The sequence below is a fragment of the Megalops cyprinoides genome, chromosome 13 (genome assembly GCF_013368585.1).
Source record: "Megalops cyprinoides isolate fMegCyp1 chromosome 13, fMegCyp1.pri, whole genome shotgun sequence".
In the NCBI taxonomy this organism is placed as follows: domain Eukaryota; kingdom Metazoa; phylum Chordata; class Actinopteri; order Elopiformes; family Megalopidae; genus Megalops; species Megalops cyprinoides.
In genome coordinates, this window is record NC_050595.1 from 1,726,404 (window position 1) to 1,742,571 (window position 16,168).

General features: G+C 49.2%; 2 protein-coding genes across 3 annotated transcripts; one reads left to right on the forward strand and one right to left on the reverse strand.

The window, feature by feature from the left end:
- On the forward strand, positions 1–6,467 carry LOC118788226 (adhesion G-protein coupled receptor G5-like). Its single transcript, XM_036544181.1, has 13 exons — positions 1–76; positions 843–1,037; positions 1,519–1,573; positions 1,824–1,902; positions 2,189–2,332; positions 2,720–2,833; positions 3,562–3,601; positions 4,073–4,167; positions 4,448–4,569; positions 4,996–5,264; positions 5,367–5,448; positions 5,820–6,100; positions 6,311–6,467. The coding sequence occupies exons 1-13, from the start codon at positions 1–3 to the stop codon at positions 6,421–6,423; spliced, it is 1,665 nt and encodes a 554-aa protein (XP_036400074.1). The 3' UTR covers positions 6,424–6,467.
- Positions 6,468–8,422: 1,955 nt separating this feature from the next.
- Positions 8,423–13,522, reverse strand: LOC118788132 (MAP7 domain-containing protein 2). 2 transcript variants are annotated; one of them, XM_036544010.1, is made up of 5 exons: positions 13,080–13,522; positions 11,334–11,693; positions 10,497–10,874; positions 9,596–10,122; positions 8,423–9,076 (listed from the first exon to the last, which is right to left on the reverse strand). In XM_036544010.1, the coding sequence occupies exons 1-4, from the start codon at positions 13,321–13,323 to the stop codon at positions 9,647–9,649; spliced, it is 1,458 nt and encodes a 485-aa protein (XP_036399903.1). In that variant the 5' UTR covers positions 13,324–13,522; the 3' UTR covers positions 8,423–9,076; positions 9,596–9,646. The 2 variants fall into 2 exon arrangements, with proteins under 2 accessions (XP_036399903.1, XP_036399902.1); XM_036544009.1 differs by having other exon boundaries at positions 10,497–10,877; positions 13,080–13,521.
- Between the last annotated feature and the right edge of the window lie 2,646 nt (positions 13,523–16,168).

A 16,168-nucleotide genomic window follows, 5' to 3' on the forward strand; every position in this document is an offset into this window, starting at 1 on the left:
ATGTACTGGAGACTCACCTGCAGAGAGGTGTTCAGATTTGTCTGCATCTACCTGTATGTCACACACCTACTGGCAGGTAAGAGATGGTGTAACAGCTTTATCTAAGTACCTCTCACTAGACGAGTGTCTGACCGACACTGGGAAGGTCTGCAGCTCTGCATCTGGGCAGCAGTGTAGCACAGTGGTAACGAGCAGGACTCGTAACTGAAAGGTTGCCAGGTCAATTCCCCCTTGGGGCACTGCTGTTGTAACCTCGAGAAAGGTACTTAACCCAGAATTGCCTCAGTAAATAACCAGTTGTATAAATGGATCACATGTAAAAATTGTAGCCTATGTAAGTCGATCTGGATAAGAACGTCTGCAAAATGCCAATAATGTAATGCAATAATGCATTGTGAGGAGCAGTCAACTTGGTGTGTGCTTGCTACACTATGGCCAATAAAAAACTTTCCCTGAGGTCTGTTTTCAAAGCGATGTCCACCAGACAACTGATCATTCCCATGCCATGCCGTTACATGCGTGAATTTGAGTGAAATGTGTGAAGAAAATACACGGATCATTTTCAGAGAGTGCCCCCTAGTGCCCTGAGCGTGGGATAGCAGTGAGTGCAAGCTAATGCTGATTGGCTGATGGGTTTGGTGTCTCCCTCTTTCTGTTTCTGCCAGGCAAAGACTCTGGAAGCACCAGTGAGGAATCAGCTGAAAATACACATGATGCCAGTGATGTGGAGAGCAGTCAGAATCCAGCGCGTGTGCTGGGGTACGGAAACTGCTCCTGGCGGAATGACCATGTATGGGTCAGCTTCTCCTTGGGGTGTCTCCCCACCCTCACACGACTCTCAGTGCCACTGAATGACACAGCCAGCCTGTGGAATGACTCAGACCACACCAGCCTCGCTGTCATCCTGGCCAATGACAACATGACAGACACGCTTCTAAGAGCATGTCAGACCAGAGACATCACAACCAACAGCCACAACTGTAGCCTGACATGCCAGTCGCAGGTAGATCACATGACCCTGAGAAGATCAGACGATGGTAAGTGCAGTTTGAGCGCAGGATTGGGTAGCTCGTTATCCTGAAGGGGGCGGGGCCCTATGTCTTCTTTCCCAAGGGTGACCTAACTGGCATTCAGTGCAGCTCTCAAAAAACATGAGAAATTAAACTTGCATTTATCATTCCTACAGGGTGTTAAGGATATATACCTGGATATTAAGATTAATCTTAAATTTTTTAGAGGAAAAAGTCAGTCAGTGTTTGAAAATTAATGCCAAGTGCAAAGTTTAATTGGATGTACCAGGCATCAGGTAGCATTTACCATGGCCACCATGGTTAATTATGAATTGTTGGTACGTCCAACATAACACTTGCCCTGGGTTTAATTTTCACAGACAAGACGCTAGATGGTAGGTGTGGATGATCAAATCGTGCGTTGTCCAGGACAGGAAATGGAAGGTCTGCTTCCTGTCACGTGACGCCCGGATTAGGCCTGAACTGTGCCCTTTTTGTCCCCATTCAGTCTGCCTCCTGGAGCAGCGCAAAACGAATGTTTCCTGCAGTCAGCCGCAAACCCCGTGAGTGTGTTTGCCCCTGCACCCTGCACTCAGATCAGTTACTAACTAATCGCATTAAATAAGACAGCAGGGTAAATACCTGGGTCAAAGCCAGCACACACACTGCCCTCTCTCACAGAACTCAGCAGAGTTCTGAGGCATGGCGGATTTCAGATTTCAGTGAGCTCTCTCGGAATAAGCGGAAGTTTGGGACCGACTCCTTCAGGAACGTCGCCGCAGCACTAACAGAGCTGGCGGGGTTCATTTACAGATATACTGAGGGCGTGCTGGTCGTAGAGGTCACTGTGGAAGAATACAGAGGGGTCAATGTCAGCACCAATTCAACCAAGGTAAAGCCTGTTTTATCCTGCAGATTCCTATGAAGTGACATGTAATAATAAATATAATAAATAAATATAACATTTATATGATCATGGCATTATGGATATCCTTATGCAGTGGGACTGGTGTGTTTTCTGTGAGGGATATTTTCCCAGCACAGTTCATCTTAGCTTTGTGTTCCTAATGAAACAACAGCAGCTTCTCACAAGAGACCAGCCTGCAAGCTGCTGCTCCTCTCGCCTCTGCCCTGTCTGTGACTGTGTGTGAGTGTGTGTGCATACACGTCTTCCCCAGGTCTCAACGAACAGGGCAGAGATACAGAACCCCAGCGTGGATGTCCAGGTACCCCCCGACCTCTTCTCCAGGGTTCCGAGGAACCGGCTTCCAAAGAAGGTGAAGTTCCTCTTTGCTGTCTCTGTGAACACATCCTCAGACCAGGTGAGGCTCTACACTTGATTACAGCCAGCTAGCTGCTTTGCATTAGAGCCGTCCTCCTTGACCGCAGGTGCTGTGTACCTGTGTGTGTGTGTGCGCGTTTCCGTGTGTGTGCATTTGCATGCGTGTGCATCTGCGTGTGTGTGTGAGTGTGAGTGAGTGTGGGGTAAATGCACAGGTGTGTCTCAGGTGCTTGTATGTTGCTCGTATGTTGTCTGCTGTGTACCTGGCATTGTGAGCCTGCATGGTGCTTCATCTCTCAGTTAGCAGCTGTCTGTAAGGACTCAAGCCACCCGCCCTTCCCAGGAGCACGCTTACTGCCACATCAAACTCGCTGAATTAATGAGCGTCAGTTTGTCTGTCTGTCTGTCTGACTGTCCATCCACCCAGAATGGAGACAGACTGCTAAATGACTTTCAATTGCACATGGAGGTGGATAACATCAAAATCCAAAACATGTCAACCCCATTTACTCTGACCATTCTCCACATGTCACTGATACAGGTGAGTGTAGCATGTGCACACACACACGCATGCAGGTATGCAAACATGGGAAAACACACAACATGCCAGGGTTTCCTTTAGGCGATAATTACCGGTTTTTGCCTGGTAAAATTTACAAAAAACTGATAAATTAAAAACTTGCCGGTCAAAATGTCCGGTAATAGTGCTCATACAAAACGTAGCCATAACGAAGGCTATCCCTAAACAGGACATTTGTGTTTTGACAGCAAAACAGCCAATTAACAGTGTACTTGTGTGCTCTTTTATTGTGTGATACTTGCTACTAGGCCCACTACTATTCAACTTTGAAGCAATTTATCAGTTGCCTTAGGTTATTCATAGCACGCAGCTTGCAGATGTTTCGTAATAGCTTACATTTTAGGAGCTAATGTTGAAGTTTTGCTCAATCGTTACTGTTCGTTTTGCTTAATCGTTGCTGTTCATTAAATAGTCAAACTGATTTGAGGTTGTTGTCATTCTTTCGTCAACCGAGGTGTACATTATATTTGTGTTTGTAACATAGGCCGTTACTGAAACGTGACCGGTAAGTTTCAAATTTGTCTGGTAAAATAAATTCTTTCCGGACACTGGACCAGCAAGAAACAGTCCTTGCAGAAACCCTGACGCACGCGTATGCACAGCCATAGACACACCTGAACACCTGCACACACACAGAATGAGGTTCTCTCGAACAGACATGTTGACTGTTTGTTTTTCCGTTGCTGTAGGAGGAATATGTACCGAAGTGTGTTTTCCAGAATCAAAGTGGTAAATATTGAAGACACAAGTCACCAGTGAAAAGAGATTGAAAGTGTGATTACAAAGGAAAGCTTCATTTTTCTCCTCCTTCCTACACGCCTCTGCAGTGGCTACAGTCTCAGCACTGTCCAGCTGCTACTGCGCGTGTCACTACTTCATCTAAAGTAATGCACCATGCACACACACACACACACACACACACACACACACGCACACACGCACTCACATGCACGCGCACACACGCACACCCACGCACACACGCACTCGCACACGCACACGCACACGCACACACACTCACACTGTGTGCGGGTCAGGAGTGATTGATAATTATTCCCAATGGCTGCAGAAGCTGCCTGTTTGCCACGCAGTGCTGAGTCTGATTTAGAGGTCTTTGCATACATCAGCTGCAGTGGCCGTACAGCTCTCTCAGGGCTGATCACAGAGGCCGGTGACTCTCTGTGTGTCTCTGCTGGGTCTCAGGGCAGTGGGACACCTTTGGCTGTTACATAGACCCCCCCACGCCCAACAAAACCACCTGCCGCTGCCATCACTTCTCCTTCTTCGGAGCTCTGCTGGTGAGCCTCTTCTCTCACACCTCCGTAACCTCCGATTCCTCGCTAATCTCAGCTCAGTACATTGTTATTGTGGCATCCATTAACGCAAAGCCTGTCCCCTGGAGGAAACGGCTGTTTGCTAAATGACAGCATGAAAACGTAATGTAAATGAATGCCTGCACAGCGGAGTAATGGCAGACAGTTTTATCTAACAAGCGCACCTGACGAAGCGCAGGACCCAGCTGACAGCGCTCACGGTGACGTGGGCGGGTCGCTAACGATGTCACCGCTCGGCACGCAGGTCCGTGACGTGCCGGTGAGCGAGGTGCACCTCCGCGTGCTGCAGGACCTCACCTACATCGGCTGCGCCATCTCCGCCACCTTCTGCACCATCGCCCTGCTGATGCACTGCCTGCTGAGCACGTGAGCCCCCTGCCGCCTGCCACGCCCACAGACACGCCCCCCCCCCCCCAAAAAAAAAAAACACGCTCACAGACATGCCCACAAACTCGCCCCCCCCCAAAACACACCCACAGTCACAACCACAGGCACTCCCACAGATACACCCATAGACAGGCCCACAGACGGTGCTCAGGCTCCTTCGACTCCGCCTCAGGCTGGGACTCTAACTGGCTTTACTGAAGGGAGTGAGCCAGTGTAGGGCATGAGCAAGCCCAAACCTGTTTCCTTCAGAAAGAAAACAGGCAGGACTAATGAGAGGGAAAAAAACTAAATGTATTTTAAAAAGAAAAGAACATAACATTTTCTATTCCCTGTATATTTTAATAGACAGATATAAGACTTTTTGAAGAGTTTGTGAGTCTCTTTCTCTCCTGCTCTCTCGTGCAGGGGCGGAGCAGCAGACCACGCCCTCCTGATCCACCTGCAGCTGATAGGGGCTCTCCTCCTGCTGAACGTGCTGTTCCTGTGCAGCGTGGGCGTGGCCCCACTGGCGTCCCCCGCCCTCTGCAGAGCCCTGGGCCTGCTGCTGCACTACGCCCTGCTGTGCTGCTTCACCTGGATGGCCCTGGAGGCCTTCCACCTGTACAGGCTCCTGATCCAGGTGTACAACACCTACGTCAGACGCTACCTGGTGAAGCTCAGTCTGCTGGGCTGGGGTGAGTTCACCACCCGTCCCCGTTCTGCTTCCCTCTGCAATGTTGCAGAAAGGTTGCAGGAGCGTTGTGTGTGATGCTTGGTCTCTTCTGTCCCTGCGTCAGGCGCTCCAGCTGTGGTTGTGATCGTCATCGTTGCTGTCAGTACGAAAAATTACGGCCTGACCGATACTGGAGCAGGCGAGATGTGAGTCTCTACAGACACAGACCTACGATTTACACCCAACCTACACTGTGACTCCTCTGACTCCTACTGAGCCAGCAGATACTGTGACTCCTCTCTGACTCCTACAGAGCCGGTAGATACTGTGACTCATCTCTGACTCCTACTGAGCCGGCAGATACTGTGACTCCTCTCTGACTCCTACTGAACCAGCAGATACTGTGACTCATCTCTGACTCCTACTGAACCGGCAGATACTGTGACTCCTCAGTGCTCCATGCTATAGGCCAATAAGCTCAAAGCTTTTCTGAATGGGAGGTGGTTACATCCATGTACTCCTACCCACAATCCCCTGCAGTGCAGCCTTGCTCTGAGCTTCATGTGTGTTGAAACAGGTGCTGGATCCCGAACCTGGCTGTTCACTACGCCTCCATCGTGTCCTACCTGGCCCTGGTGCTCCTGTTCAACAGCTGCATGCTGATCTACGTCATCGTGACCATGATGCACCTGCACTCCCCGAAGACGTCCCCGCAGAAAGGCCTGAACTCCCGCACCGTCAGCAGCGTCCTGGGCCTCACCTGCGCCCTGGGCCTCACCTGGGGCCTCGGCTTCCTCTCCATCGGCTACACCAACCTGCCCATCCTCTACACCTTCACCATCCTCAACTCGCTACAAGGTACGCCGTGCAGGCGGGGGCTTTCGGTTTGGGCCCACGTGGGTCTTTGAATCACAGCAAGTTTCCCAGGCTTAGAGTGAAAACCTGCAGGTGTGAGGAACGGCCAAGAGTAAAGCTCCTGAAAAACCAGGTCGTGTACCAGTTTCCCCAGTCAAACAGGAAGTCAGAGATGACCCCTGACCTCTGACCTTTTCCTTCCTGTCTCTGCAGGGTTTTTCGTGTTTCTGTGGGTTTGTCTGAGGAGACGGCGCAGAGAAGAGCCAGCCTTCACCACAAAGTCCTCTGCTCCAGACCCTCCCAACACTTCTCAAGAGCAAGAGTGAACCTGCACCTTTCAATGCATGACACCTGCTTCTACTGCCCCCTACAGCACAACACATGTATTTACAGTTTGGCTGTGTGAACAGCATGCCTACTGCTCTGACAATGACCAGATTATAGTTCACTACAACAAACCTCAGGTGACTGAGCTGTCAAATTCATGTCTTAAAACTGTGAACTGATTCAAATTCAAATGTATACTCTCACAGGGAACACAATTTCCAATGAGAGACAGAAACATTCCACTGAATTCATTCAATTAGTTCCAAATATCACAATAAATAATTTTAACGTAACCTTAACAACATGAATGATAACAAAAGAAATGTGTTTTGCTAATAGAGCTTCCTGAGTCAAATGAAACTATGAATAACAAAACACATTATTAACAGCTGAATGCAAGAGTAATGATGAACAGGTAGAAGCTTATAGCTCTTCATTTCAATGTAAGTGGTACTCTGTACTTTTTTGGCCATCTCTGACCTGAAGGCTGATGTGCTGGTATGTATTTTACTATTTTTGATATTTCTATTAGGAAATCATAGGAAATTATCTTACACAAAACACCATTGCTCCCTGCTGTCACTCCTTACTAGTAGTTAATATTAATATTAATAAATCTACCAACTTCACTCTAATAAATGACTGTTTTTTCTTCAAAATTCTCAGTCCACACACTGTGCTTGGAAACCCTGAAGTTTGCCACTGCACACCTTGGTTATGGAACAGGCACCAGAGATCTGTTTAAAACCTCATTCCCTTAAATTAAGGATCGTATCCACAGCAGCCACCACAGAGGGTATGCAATTTTAATCTCAATGAGTGTACAGCTCTTATTTTTTATTAATTGCGGTGTGAATATTGTAATTCTTCCATGACCAAGCCTTATGAACACAGGGTGTCATATGGATGGAAGCTGATTTCTCCTCCAGCTGTACGCTCTCTGCTACACACTCAGCATTGCGTTTAAAACTGCTCTCTGTGACGCACTCAGCACTGCGTTTAAAACTGCTCTGTGACGCACTCAGCACTGCGTTTAAAACTGCTCTCTGCTACACACTCAGCACTGCGTTTAAAACTGCTCTCTGCTACACACTCAGCACTGCGTTTAAAACTGCTCTGTGACGCACTCAGCACTGTTTAAAACTGCTCTCTGCTACACACTCAGCACTGCGTTTAAAACTGCTCTCTGCTACACACTCAGCACTGCGTTTAAAACTGCTCTCTGTGACGCACTCAGCACTGCGTTTAAAACTGCTCTGTGACGCACTCAGCACTGCGTTTAAAACTGCTCTCTGCTACACACTCAGCACTGCGTTTAAAACTGCTCTGTGCTACACACTCAGCACTGCGTTTAAAACTGCTCTCTGCTACACACTCAGCACTGCGTTTAAAACTGCTCTGTGACGCACTCAGCACTGCGTTTAAAACTGCTCTGTGACGCACTCAGCACTGCGTTTAAAACTGCTCTCTGCTACACACTCAGCACTGCGTTTAAAACTGCTCTGTGCTACACACTCAGCACTGCGTTTAAAACTGCTCTCTGCTACACACTCAGCACTGCGTTTAAAACTGCTCTGTGACGCACTCAGCACTGTTTAAAACTGCTCTCTGCTACACACTCAGCACTGCGTTTAAAACTGCTCTGTGTGACGCACTCAGCACTGCGTTTAAAACTGCTCTGTGACGCACTCAGCACTGCGTTTAAAACTGCTCTCTGCTACACACTCAGCACTGCGTTTAAAACTGCTCTGTGCTACACACTCAGCGCTGCGTTTAAAACTGCTCTCTGCTACACACTCAGCACTGCGTTTAAAACTGCTCTGTGACGCACTCAGCACTGTTTAAAACTGCTCTCTGTGACGCACTCAGCACTGCGTTTAAAACTGCTCTCTGTGACGCACTCAGCACTGTGTCTGGAGCTGTTCTTCGCTGCTCCACTTCACCTGCGGAGAGACACTGCAGCCGAAATAAAGGCCAGATACAGTCAGAGATGCTCGTTTTATTGCCCATCTATGTTCTGTGACAGCTGTCAGTAGAAATGCAGTTAATCCTCTGTTAGACACTTCATGTCCCATGCCTTAAACCAACAGAAACTAGTCACACAGGAAAATGTAATGGTTGACAGGCTATAGAAAAGGGTTTAAAAATAAATTCTTTCCCAAGCAGAGAGAACAGTGACACAAAACCTGGCTTTATGGAAGTTACACACTAAGTAACTGAGTTATATTTGAGGCAAAGAAGGGACTATTAAAAACATGTATGTAAATATTTGTGTGAGGGGGACCACTCTGACCTGTTCTTCTACTAAAGAGGAAAGATGTTTTTTAAAAAAAAACTTCAGGTAATTAGGGTTCGAGCCATAGAGTTTATTTTCATAAAAAGGAGAAACCAATGTCCAGATCATGTCACCCACGTGTGAGGCTGGGTGTCGTTGGTCCTGGTTTGGAGCCGCCTGGAGGTGGCGGCTGGGGTGGAGTGCCGTACGGCCGGGCTGAACGTTGCATAGATCCACTGAGCGGGCCGCTGCGTCACCTGGCAGCTGGGTGCGGCAGCTGGGTGTGGCTGTGGACGGGCAGGACTGAGGAACCGGTCGGGCTGATTCAGTGGCAGCAGTGGATTGGCGAGATATTCTTCCATCACTCGTTCCATTCACTGCAAAAGAAAAAGCAGCGTGAGTCCAGCGAACGCGGCTCTGACAGGAACAGCAGAGAGAGAGAGGACGTGTGTCACACGGTGCAGGTTCCTCTCGCAGGTGGGCGGCTGTGGCTGCACCTTTGATCGAGGCGCACAACCTGACGTGTTTAAGAATGCACCTGTGCAGGGGCTTGCATGCCAGAATCAGCCTGGGTGCAGCGCTGGCATGCCGGCCCCTGCAGTAATGCCAAGCACTGCGATGCAGGCGGCTCCTGGGAAGCGCTGATGTCATAATGAGTGCTGATGATGAGAACTGACATCACAATCTACTGACATCACTGCTGATGCCACTGGTCTCTGCTGGCTGCTGTGTTCAGTAAGGTGTGATGTGTTGCCTGGCTACCATTCAGCAACAGGCCTCAGCAGTTTTAGAGACTAAAATGTCCTCCCATGCACAAACATTTTGCAACTGGCTGGTAGGGGAGAGAAAAGACCACCCCCCGCCCCAGAGAGCGCAGCGGCAGCTCGCCGACCCACCTCCTGCCACGTCGCCTCCATGTCGTCGCTTCCCTTCTTCCCGCTCTTCCTTCACGTCGTCATGACAACCATCTCCACGTCCCCTGCCTCCAGGCCCAGCCCCATCTCTCCCTGACCTTTGACCTCAGCCTCGCCGATGCTGGCGACTCTGTTCTGCGCCAGCAGGTCCCAGTGTCTCTGCAGCGCCTTGCGGTCCTCCTCCAGCTCCCGGCGCAGCTGCTCCAGCGCCTCCCTCTCGCGCTCGATGGCGCGGCTCTCCTGCTCCTGGGCCTTGCGCAGCTGCTCCACGGCCTGCCGCTCCTGCTGCAGCGCGCGCGTCTCCAGCTCCCGCACGCGCCGCATCTCCTCCTCCTGCGCACGCCGCAGCTGCTCCGTCAGCTCCCTCTGCTGCTCCAGCGCCCGCGCCTCCTGCTGCTGCGCCCTCCGCAGCTGCTCCGTCAGCTCCCGCTCCCGCTCCAGCGCCCGCGTCTCCTGCTCCAGCGTCCTGCGCATCTGCTGCGACTGCTCCGCTGCCACCTCCAGCGCGTCTGTGGGAGACACATACACACCCCGCCCTCAGCACCGAAACGCCGCCCCCATCACCGAAACCCCGCCCTCAGCACCAAAACCCCGCCCTCAGCACCAAAACCCCGGTCCCATCACCAAAACCCCGCCCCCATCACCGATGGTTTTTTGGAGTAATGCTCAACAACCATTTTATATCCAAAATGGTTTGACCTCTTCAGCTCCTTTCAGCTAACTGTTCCTAACCTCCTCAACGCACCCAACAGGGCCTCTGCTCAGTGAATCTCCTTCCTTTCTTATTTCCTTCACTCATTCCACATCTAAGAGACAATCATTTTTTAGATAATCATACCTCGCACACACATACACACATGCTCTGGAGGAGATGATGTGTCACCTGTGCTGCATCTGTCTGAGCTCCGGCAGGCGCTGGGTGGGACGGGCCGTTTGAAGGTGGGGGGCCTGTCTGCCCCTGCGTCCTCCACACCCCCCCTCTGTGTGCGGCCCTCGATGTCGGCGTACTCGCTCGGGTGCTTCTTACGCAGGTGGCGGAGCAGGTTGCTGGTGTTCTGCCGGTAGTGGATGTTTTCGGAGCACACCAGGCACAGCGCCCGGCTGGCGTCCGTGCCGTCCTGGTAATACTGCCACACCGGGCTGCGCTTTTTGATTGGCGTTGCGGACAAACTGTTGGCTTCTTCGGTGACGTCACAGACGACGGCGCCCGTGTCCTCCTTCCTCACCAGACGCTCCTGTTCTGACGGCTCTCCTCCTGCTTCTGCTACAGACAACATTCACCGTTTTACTGACACACACAGACGTCTACTGCATTGCACATCCCTTCCAAAGCAAGGGACGATTTTCGCTAGTTTTAACTGAAAAAGTGCACTTCCTCTTCGCAGCGCAATCATGTTGCCTGCTGATTTCTACAGTAAGAAGCCAAAAAACCCATGGACCCCCAGCATTTTGGGGTGCATAAATTTCAGTTGATAACAAATGGAATGTTTATGTGTAGAAAACTTTCACACAATTATCCTGCATCATTCCAAATCCAAAGCCCTACAGCTAGCGATCAAACCAGCAAATAAGGACACACTTGTTTACTGTGTAATGGTGATGAAGTAGGCATCACTCGAGCATTTCCTCACCAACTTCGCGAGAGAGACCCTGAAACCACCCCGCCCACGCCAGTGACACAAACCCCGATCTCGCCGCTCTGCCCGGTTGCCTGGGTTACCTGGGTTGTTCTTGGCGACGCCGTTGCGCAAGCCGGGCTCCGCCGCACAGTGCCGCCGGCCCCCGTCGTCCGAGCGTTCCCTCACCTTGTCCTCGATGTCGGCGTACTCGCTCGGGTGCTTCTTGCGCAGGTGGCGGAGCAGGTTGCTGGTGTTCTGGGGGTAGTTGATGCTTTCGGAGCACACCAGGCACAGCACCTTGTTGGGGTCGATGCCGTCCTGGTAGTACCGCCACACCGCGCTGCGCTTCTTGTTCTTAGTCACCGCAAAGCTGTAGGCCTCGCTGATGATGTCACTGACCGCCCTGCCCGCCATCAGGTGCTCATGCTCGACAGGTTCTCCCGTGACGGACACCTGGATTTCTGCGAGAGAGAAACGCCCACGCTTCAGAAACCACTGCGTTTTCTGCCATATGTCTGAAACACTCACAGAAAACACAAGCACAGGCGCAGTGCGGAGTGACTCATCTTTACATCATACGGATGTGCTACTCTAATCATCAGTGTCTACTATCAGTACATCCACAGGGGCAGCACTGTGGCATAGTGGTAAGGAGCAGGGCTCATAACTCAAAGGTTGCTGGTTTGATATCCTGCTTGGGCACTGCTGCTGTACCCTTGGGCAAGATACTTAACCCACAATTGCCTCAGTAACTATCCAGCTGTATAAATGGATAGCAGGTAAAACTGTAACGTGTAAGTCACTCTGGATAAGAGTGTCTGCTGAAGACCAATTGCATATACATGTATGCATGTATATGTACATCCGGCTACCGTAAAGCTCTGCTCAGAACCTGCCCTAAACTGACGTCCACAAAGACGCATATATTATGCGATCATCTCCAAACTAGATCCTGGAACTGCAAAGACCGTCAGACCTTGGCCACACATATCTGTGAGATCCTCATCTCGTTTCTGTTGAGATTTCGATTTCAACTGTAGACCTATAATTGTGGATCAGTTAGGCATATTCCTACTCCTAAATTATTCCAGGCTGGATGGATCGTGGCGCTAAATCGTTAAAGAAAGGAGAGTACCTCGAGAGTTCCTCGAAATAATAATCTTAACAGGCTAATTTAATGGGCACCAATACCGCAACGCACTTCCCAGTAATTTAAAGAAAGTGTAGATTTGCGCGAAACCGTACCATCAACAGGCTCCCTAACCCTCCTGCTTCGAAAAATCCAAGACTGACAGCGATCATGAGATAATTTCACCCCAGGTATCTCTGACGACTGTATGTGGTCTACTTTTCTCAGTCGACAAAGTGTCAGTTAACACACACTCACCGATACATCGCGCAATATAACTGCCTAGCCACATTTTCAAACATAGGTAACATTTCTATACGAAAAATTAAACCACTGATTAGATCGCTGGCAAGAAATAGGAAATTTGGATAGTATAACGTCTAGCTAGGTAGGAAGCACTAGCTGTTAAATTTTATATAGTCAAATTCAAGCCAGCTTTATTGACACGACCACACAGGTGTACAGTATTGCCAAAGCGGTTTTTACATAAGTATACGAACAAAATGACAATTAACCGAACAATATATATACACACATATACAGAAAAACACATACATACATTTACAGTCTACAAAAGGGACCTAGCTAGTTTGCAAAAAGCCATCAGTAATGTTTGCTACACTAATATTTATGTTAGGTATTTCTTGGTACATAGGGCAAGGGTAAAACCGCAGAAAAACACTGCTAGCTGGCTGACATTAGCTTGGCAGCTAACTACCTGCAGCGTTCTCGGAGATGTCTATTGCATGGTTGCGCCCTGCCACCCTCGTCCCATCCCCGGAGCGTCTGCTCTTTACGGCATCGGCAAGCTCTTCCTGGTGCTTCGATCGTAAATGCTTCAGCATATTCGTAGTGTTACCGCAGTGTAGGATATTCTCTGAACATACGAGGCATACTGCCCTCTTCGAAGCCAGGTCGTCATGAAAAAACGACCACACCACACTTCGTTTTCTGGACGCCATTTTTCTTCCGCGGGTTGCTTTTGTCTGACCAACATCGAACGCCTGGTGGTCGAACCGGCTCTCTGACGCCACCTGCTGCGCTGGAGGCTAATTACTACAGCCAGAAACCTCGCATGGAAAGTAACTACAATCAATTAGGGCACTCAGAGTTAAAACCCCGCTACTCCACCAGCTGTAAAATTGAGTCATGCCTATTTACTCATTATCCAACAAGGAATCGCTTTACCGAGTTTGTGTCAGATCGGGCGATGACTTTTTTAGTTACCGTGTATCACACATACAGGTTCGGTCACGTAACCTCCCTACGACTTACAGCCTTACGTTGGCAGAGGTGTGGTCATTATTTCCATAGTTTCTTTTATATAAGAGGCGCTGCGTGGGCAGCGACAGCAGTGCTTGTGAGTCTGCAGCTGACCCTTCCTGTGTAGAACAGGCAGCCCTGGACCTTGGAGACATGCTGACAGAGGGACTGACAGTAGGGTCAGACTGTAGGAATGCGTGACAAAGCAGGCCGACGTATGACCCATGAAGACGAAATAAATTTACAAAATTACTAAATTTACACAATGTGAAAAAATAATATTTACAATATTTTAAATAATCAAGTGAAAATAATCATGATTCCCACCCCAGTCACAAAACTAACTACAAACTAGAATCGCCTGCGCACCTCCTTTTAAGAACCATTAAGCAGACAGGTGTTGCCGGTTAGCCAATGGCTGACCACCCTTTCCCGCTAATTTTATCCGCCCCCACAGCCAGCGGGCGGGAAGGGAGTCGGGAGAGGTCGCTTCGCTGTCATCATCACCCATGCGGTTTGAAAGCACAAATTACATATCACATCATTACAAATGTCATAATTCTGGAAAACATTTTACATTTTAAAGTCTGCTATATTAGTTTTCCAGAGAAAGGGGCGTCGTATCCTTAAAATGTGTGAGGAAAACACAATCTGGAGTTAGCGAACCTGCCTCGTGGCGTTACCACAGCAACGCCGTTTCCCATCTTTCGCGCTTCGTATTCGTTGAATTCGTTTGAAATATGTCTAATTTCAAAACTGCGTGTGTTGACGTATGCTCTCCCGCGACCTTTCACATTTATGTTAAACATAGCCGCTGAAAATCCCACAAAATCATCAACTTTCAAATTTCTGAGAAAGTTTGCTCGCATTCTGAAAAATCCAAATATAGGAGCTTTTAAGGTACTGCTGCACAGGCCCGTGTCATTAGGAGGCTGTAGCTTCTTTTGGTAACTTAGATAGTCAGTCTAACTGTCAAAATGTTTTATTCCAGTGGAGTGAAGACGGAAAGTTGGTCCTTATCGACTGCACACTATATAAGGAAGAAACAGAACAGGGGAAACGGATGTTAGGTCCTTTCAAAAAACTGAAAAATATCGCAGATCTACAGGAGTTTCTCTGCAGTCACGGATTTCAGAGGATCACCAGGTAACGCCTTAGGTTGCTGCTAGGTAGACTGTTTTGCAAAAATTGTTTCACTTTTTATAAATTAAATGTGGTTCTGGATATTCCTTTGGAGCTTTAACATGTAAAATCTCTCAATAAGTACATATAACGGCAAATATATGGGTTAACTAGCTAAATAACCTATTTTAACAGTGCCCACAACGCTGTCCTGAAAATGATGTCAGTATCAGGTACATTGACAGATTTAATCTTGTAAGATAATTTGGATGTTTTATGTCAGACAGTATCTTCATGTGCGTTTCCCTTTTAATGCATCACGTTATTGATTTGCGCAGGAAGTTGACGGCAGAGATTCAGATCTTTCGGCGCCCAGACTTCACCAGCGAAGAAACTGTGGGAAAAAATGATACCCAGAAAGAGAGTTTAGATGACCCCTGTCCCTGTGTCCATCCTCAGAGACAGGAGGGCCCGTCTCTGGGGCCGGAGAGAGGAGAGGCTGGACAGCATGCAGCCACCTGGGACAGGGGTCACGGCGACCTGCCAGGTGTGTATAGTGAAGACTTTCATTTGCATTTGTGAATGTCCTACCTTATTTCATGGACGTTCAACCACATCTGTGAAGTCAGTGCGCATCCGCCGATGCGCGTGCTATCTGAAACAGATCATATACCTGAGGTCTAGTTTACCTGGTTGACCAGGCTGGTCTCAGATGCCATAGTGCGGATTAAGGAGGATGGGCTGAGGCTGGTACTCTGTGTTCCATAACTCACAGATGTTTCTCATGCCTCTCAGATGAGGTGCCCAGCAAAAAAATTCTGTACAGTGCTTCTGGCAGTTTACATCTCTTTCTAGACACAGTTGGTCAAGTCTTTGATACTGGTTCCTAGCTCCCCAGTGTTGATTAAGATGAGGTGTAATCATGGAGTCAGATACTCAGTGGGAGCAGGCAGGGGGCTTTACATGTTGCTGCTATGCTGTCTCTGGCACAGACTGGTCTGGAACGAAGAGGAGGCCTGTGAGAGGCCTTTATCAGTACATCAACTACAGTCTGTGTGAAGCAGAAAATGGCACGCCCAACGGCCCCCAGCACCACTCGCCTCTGCAGGGGAACACAGCTGCCACGCCAGGTACCACCGCCTAGCAACAGGAGGACGGTTAAATCAGGGGGTCAGGCTGGGGCTGCAGGTCAAAGGTCAGACCCTCAGAGGCTGGGGTGCAGATGGTGGGGGGGGTGATATCCTGAATGTTGCATCAGGCCCAAGGGGGGGACCCCAGTCATGCCCATTCCAGTAATGGCACTGTTGAAGTGATTGTCATGAAGCTTTCTCAGTCAATACAACTAGCCATCTTAAAACATTACCAACTGGTCTAGACAATAATAGCCATACACAGACTGGACTCACCCTGGCACTAAAAACA

Bases quoted from the DNA above. Each gene is read 5' to 3' on its own strand.
- LOC118788226 (XM_036544181.1), top strand. From the start codon at position 1: ATGTACTGGAGACTCACCTGCAGAGAGGTGTTCAGATTTGTCTGCATC. The intron at 77-842 runs GTAAGAGATGGT...CACGACTCTCAG, and splicing joins TGTCACACACCTACTGGCAG to TGCCACTGAATGACACAGCC. The intron at 2,834-3,561 runs GTGAGTGTAGCA...CCGTTGCTGTAG, and splicing joins TCCACATGTCACTGATACAG to GAGGAATATGTACCGAAGTG.
- LOC118788132 (XM_036544009.1), bottom strand. From the start codon at position 13,323: ATGGCGTCCAGAAAACGAAGTGTGGTGTGGTCGTTTTTTCATGACGAC. The intron at 11,694-13,079 runs GTAGTTAGCTGC...TCTCTCTCGCAG, and splicing joins CATCTCCGAGAACGCTGCAG to AAATCCAGGTGTCCGTCACG. The intron at 10,878-11,333 runs GTAACCCAGGCA...TGTTGTCTGTAG, and splicing joins CGTCGCCAAGAACAACCCAG to CAGAAGCAGGAGGAGAGCCG.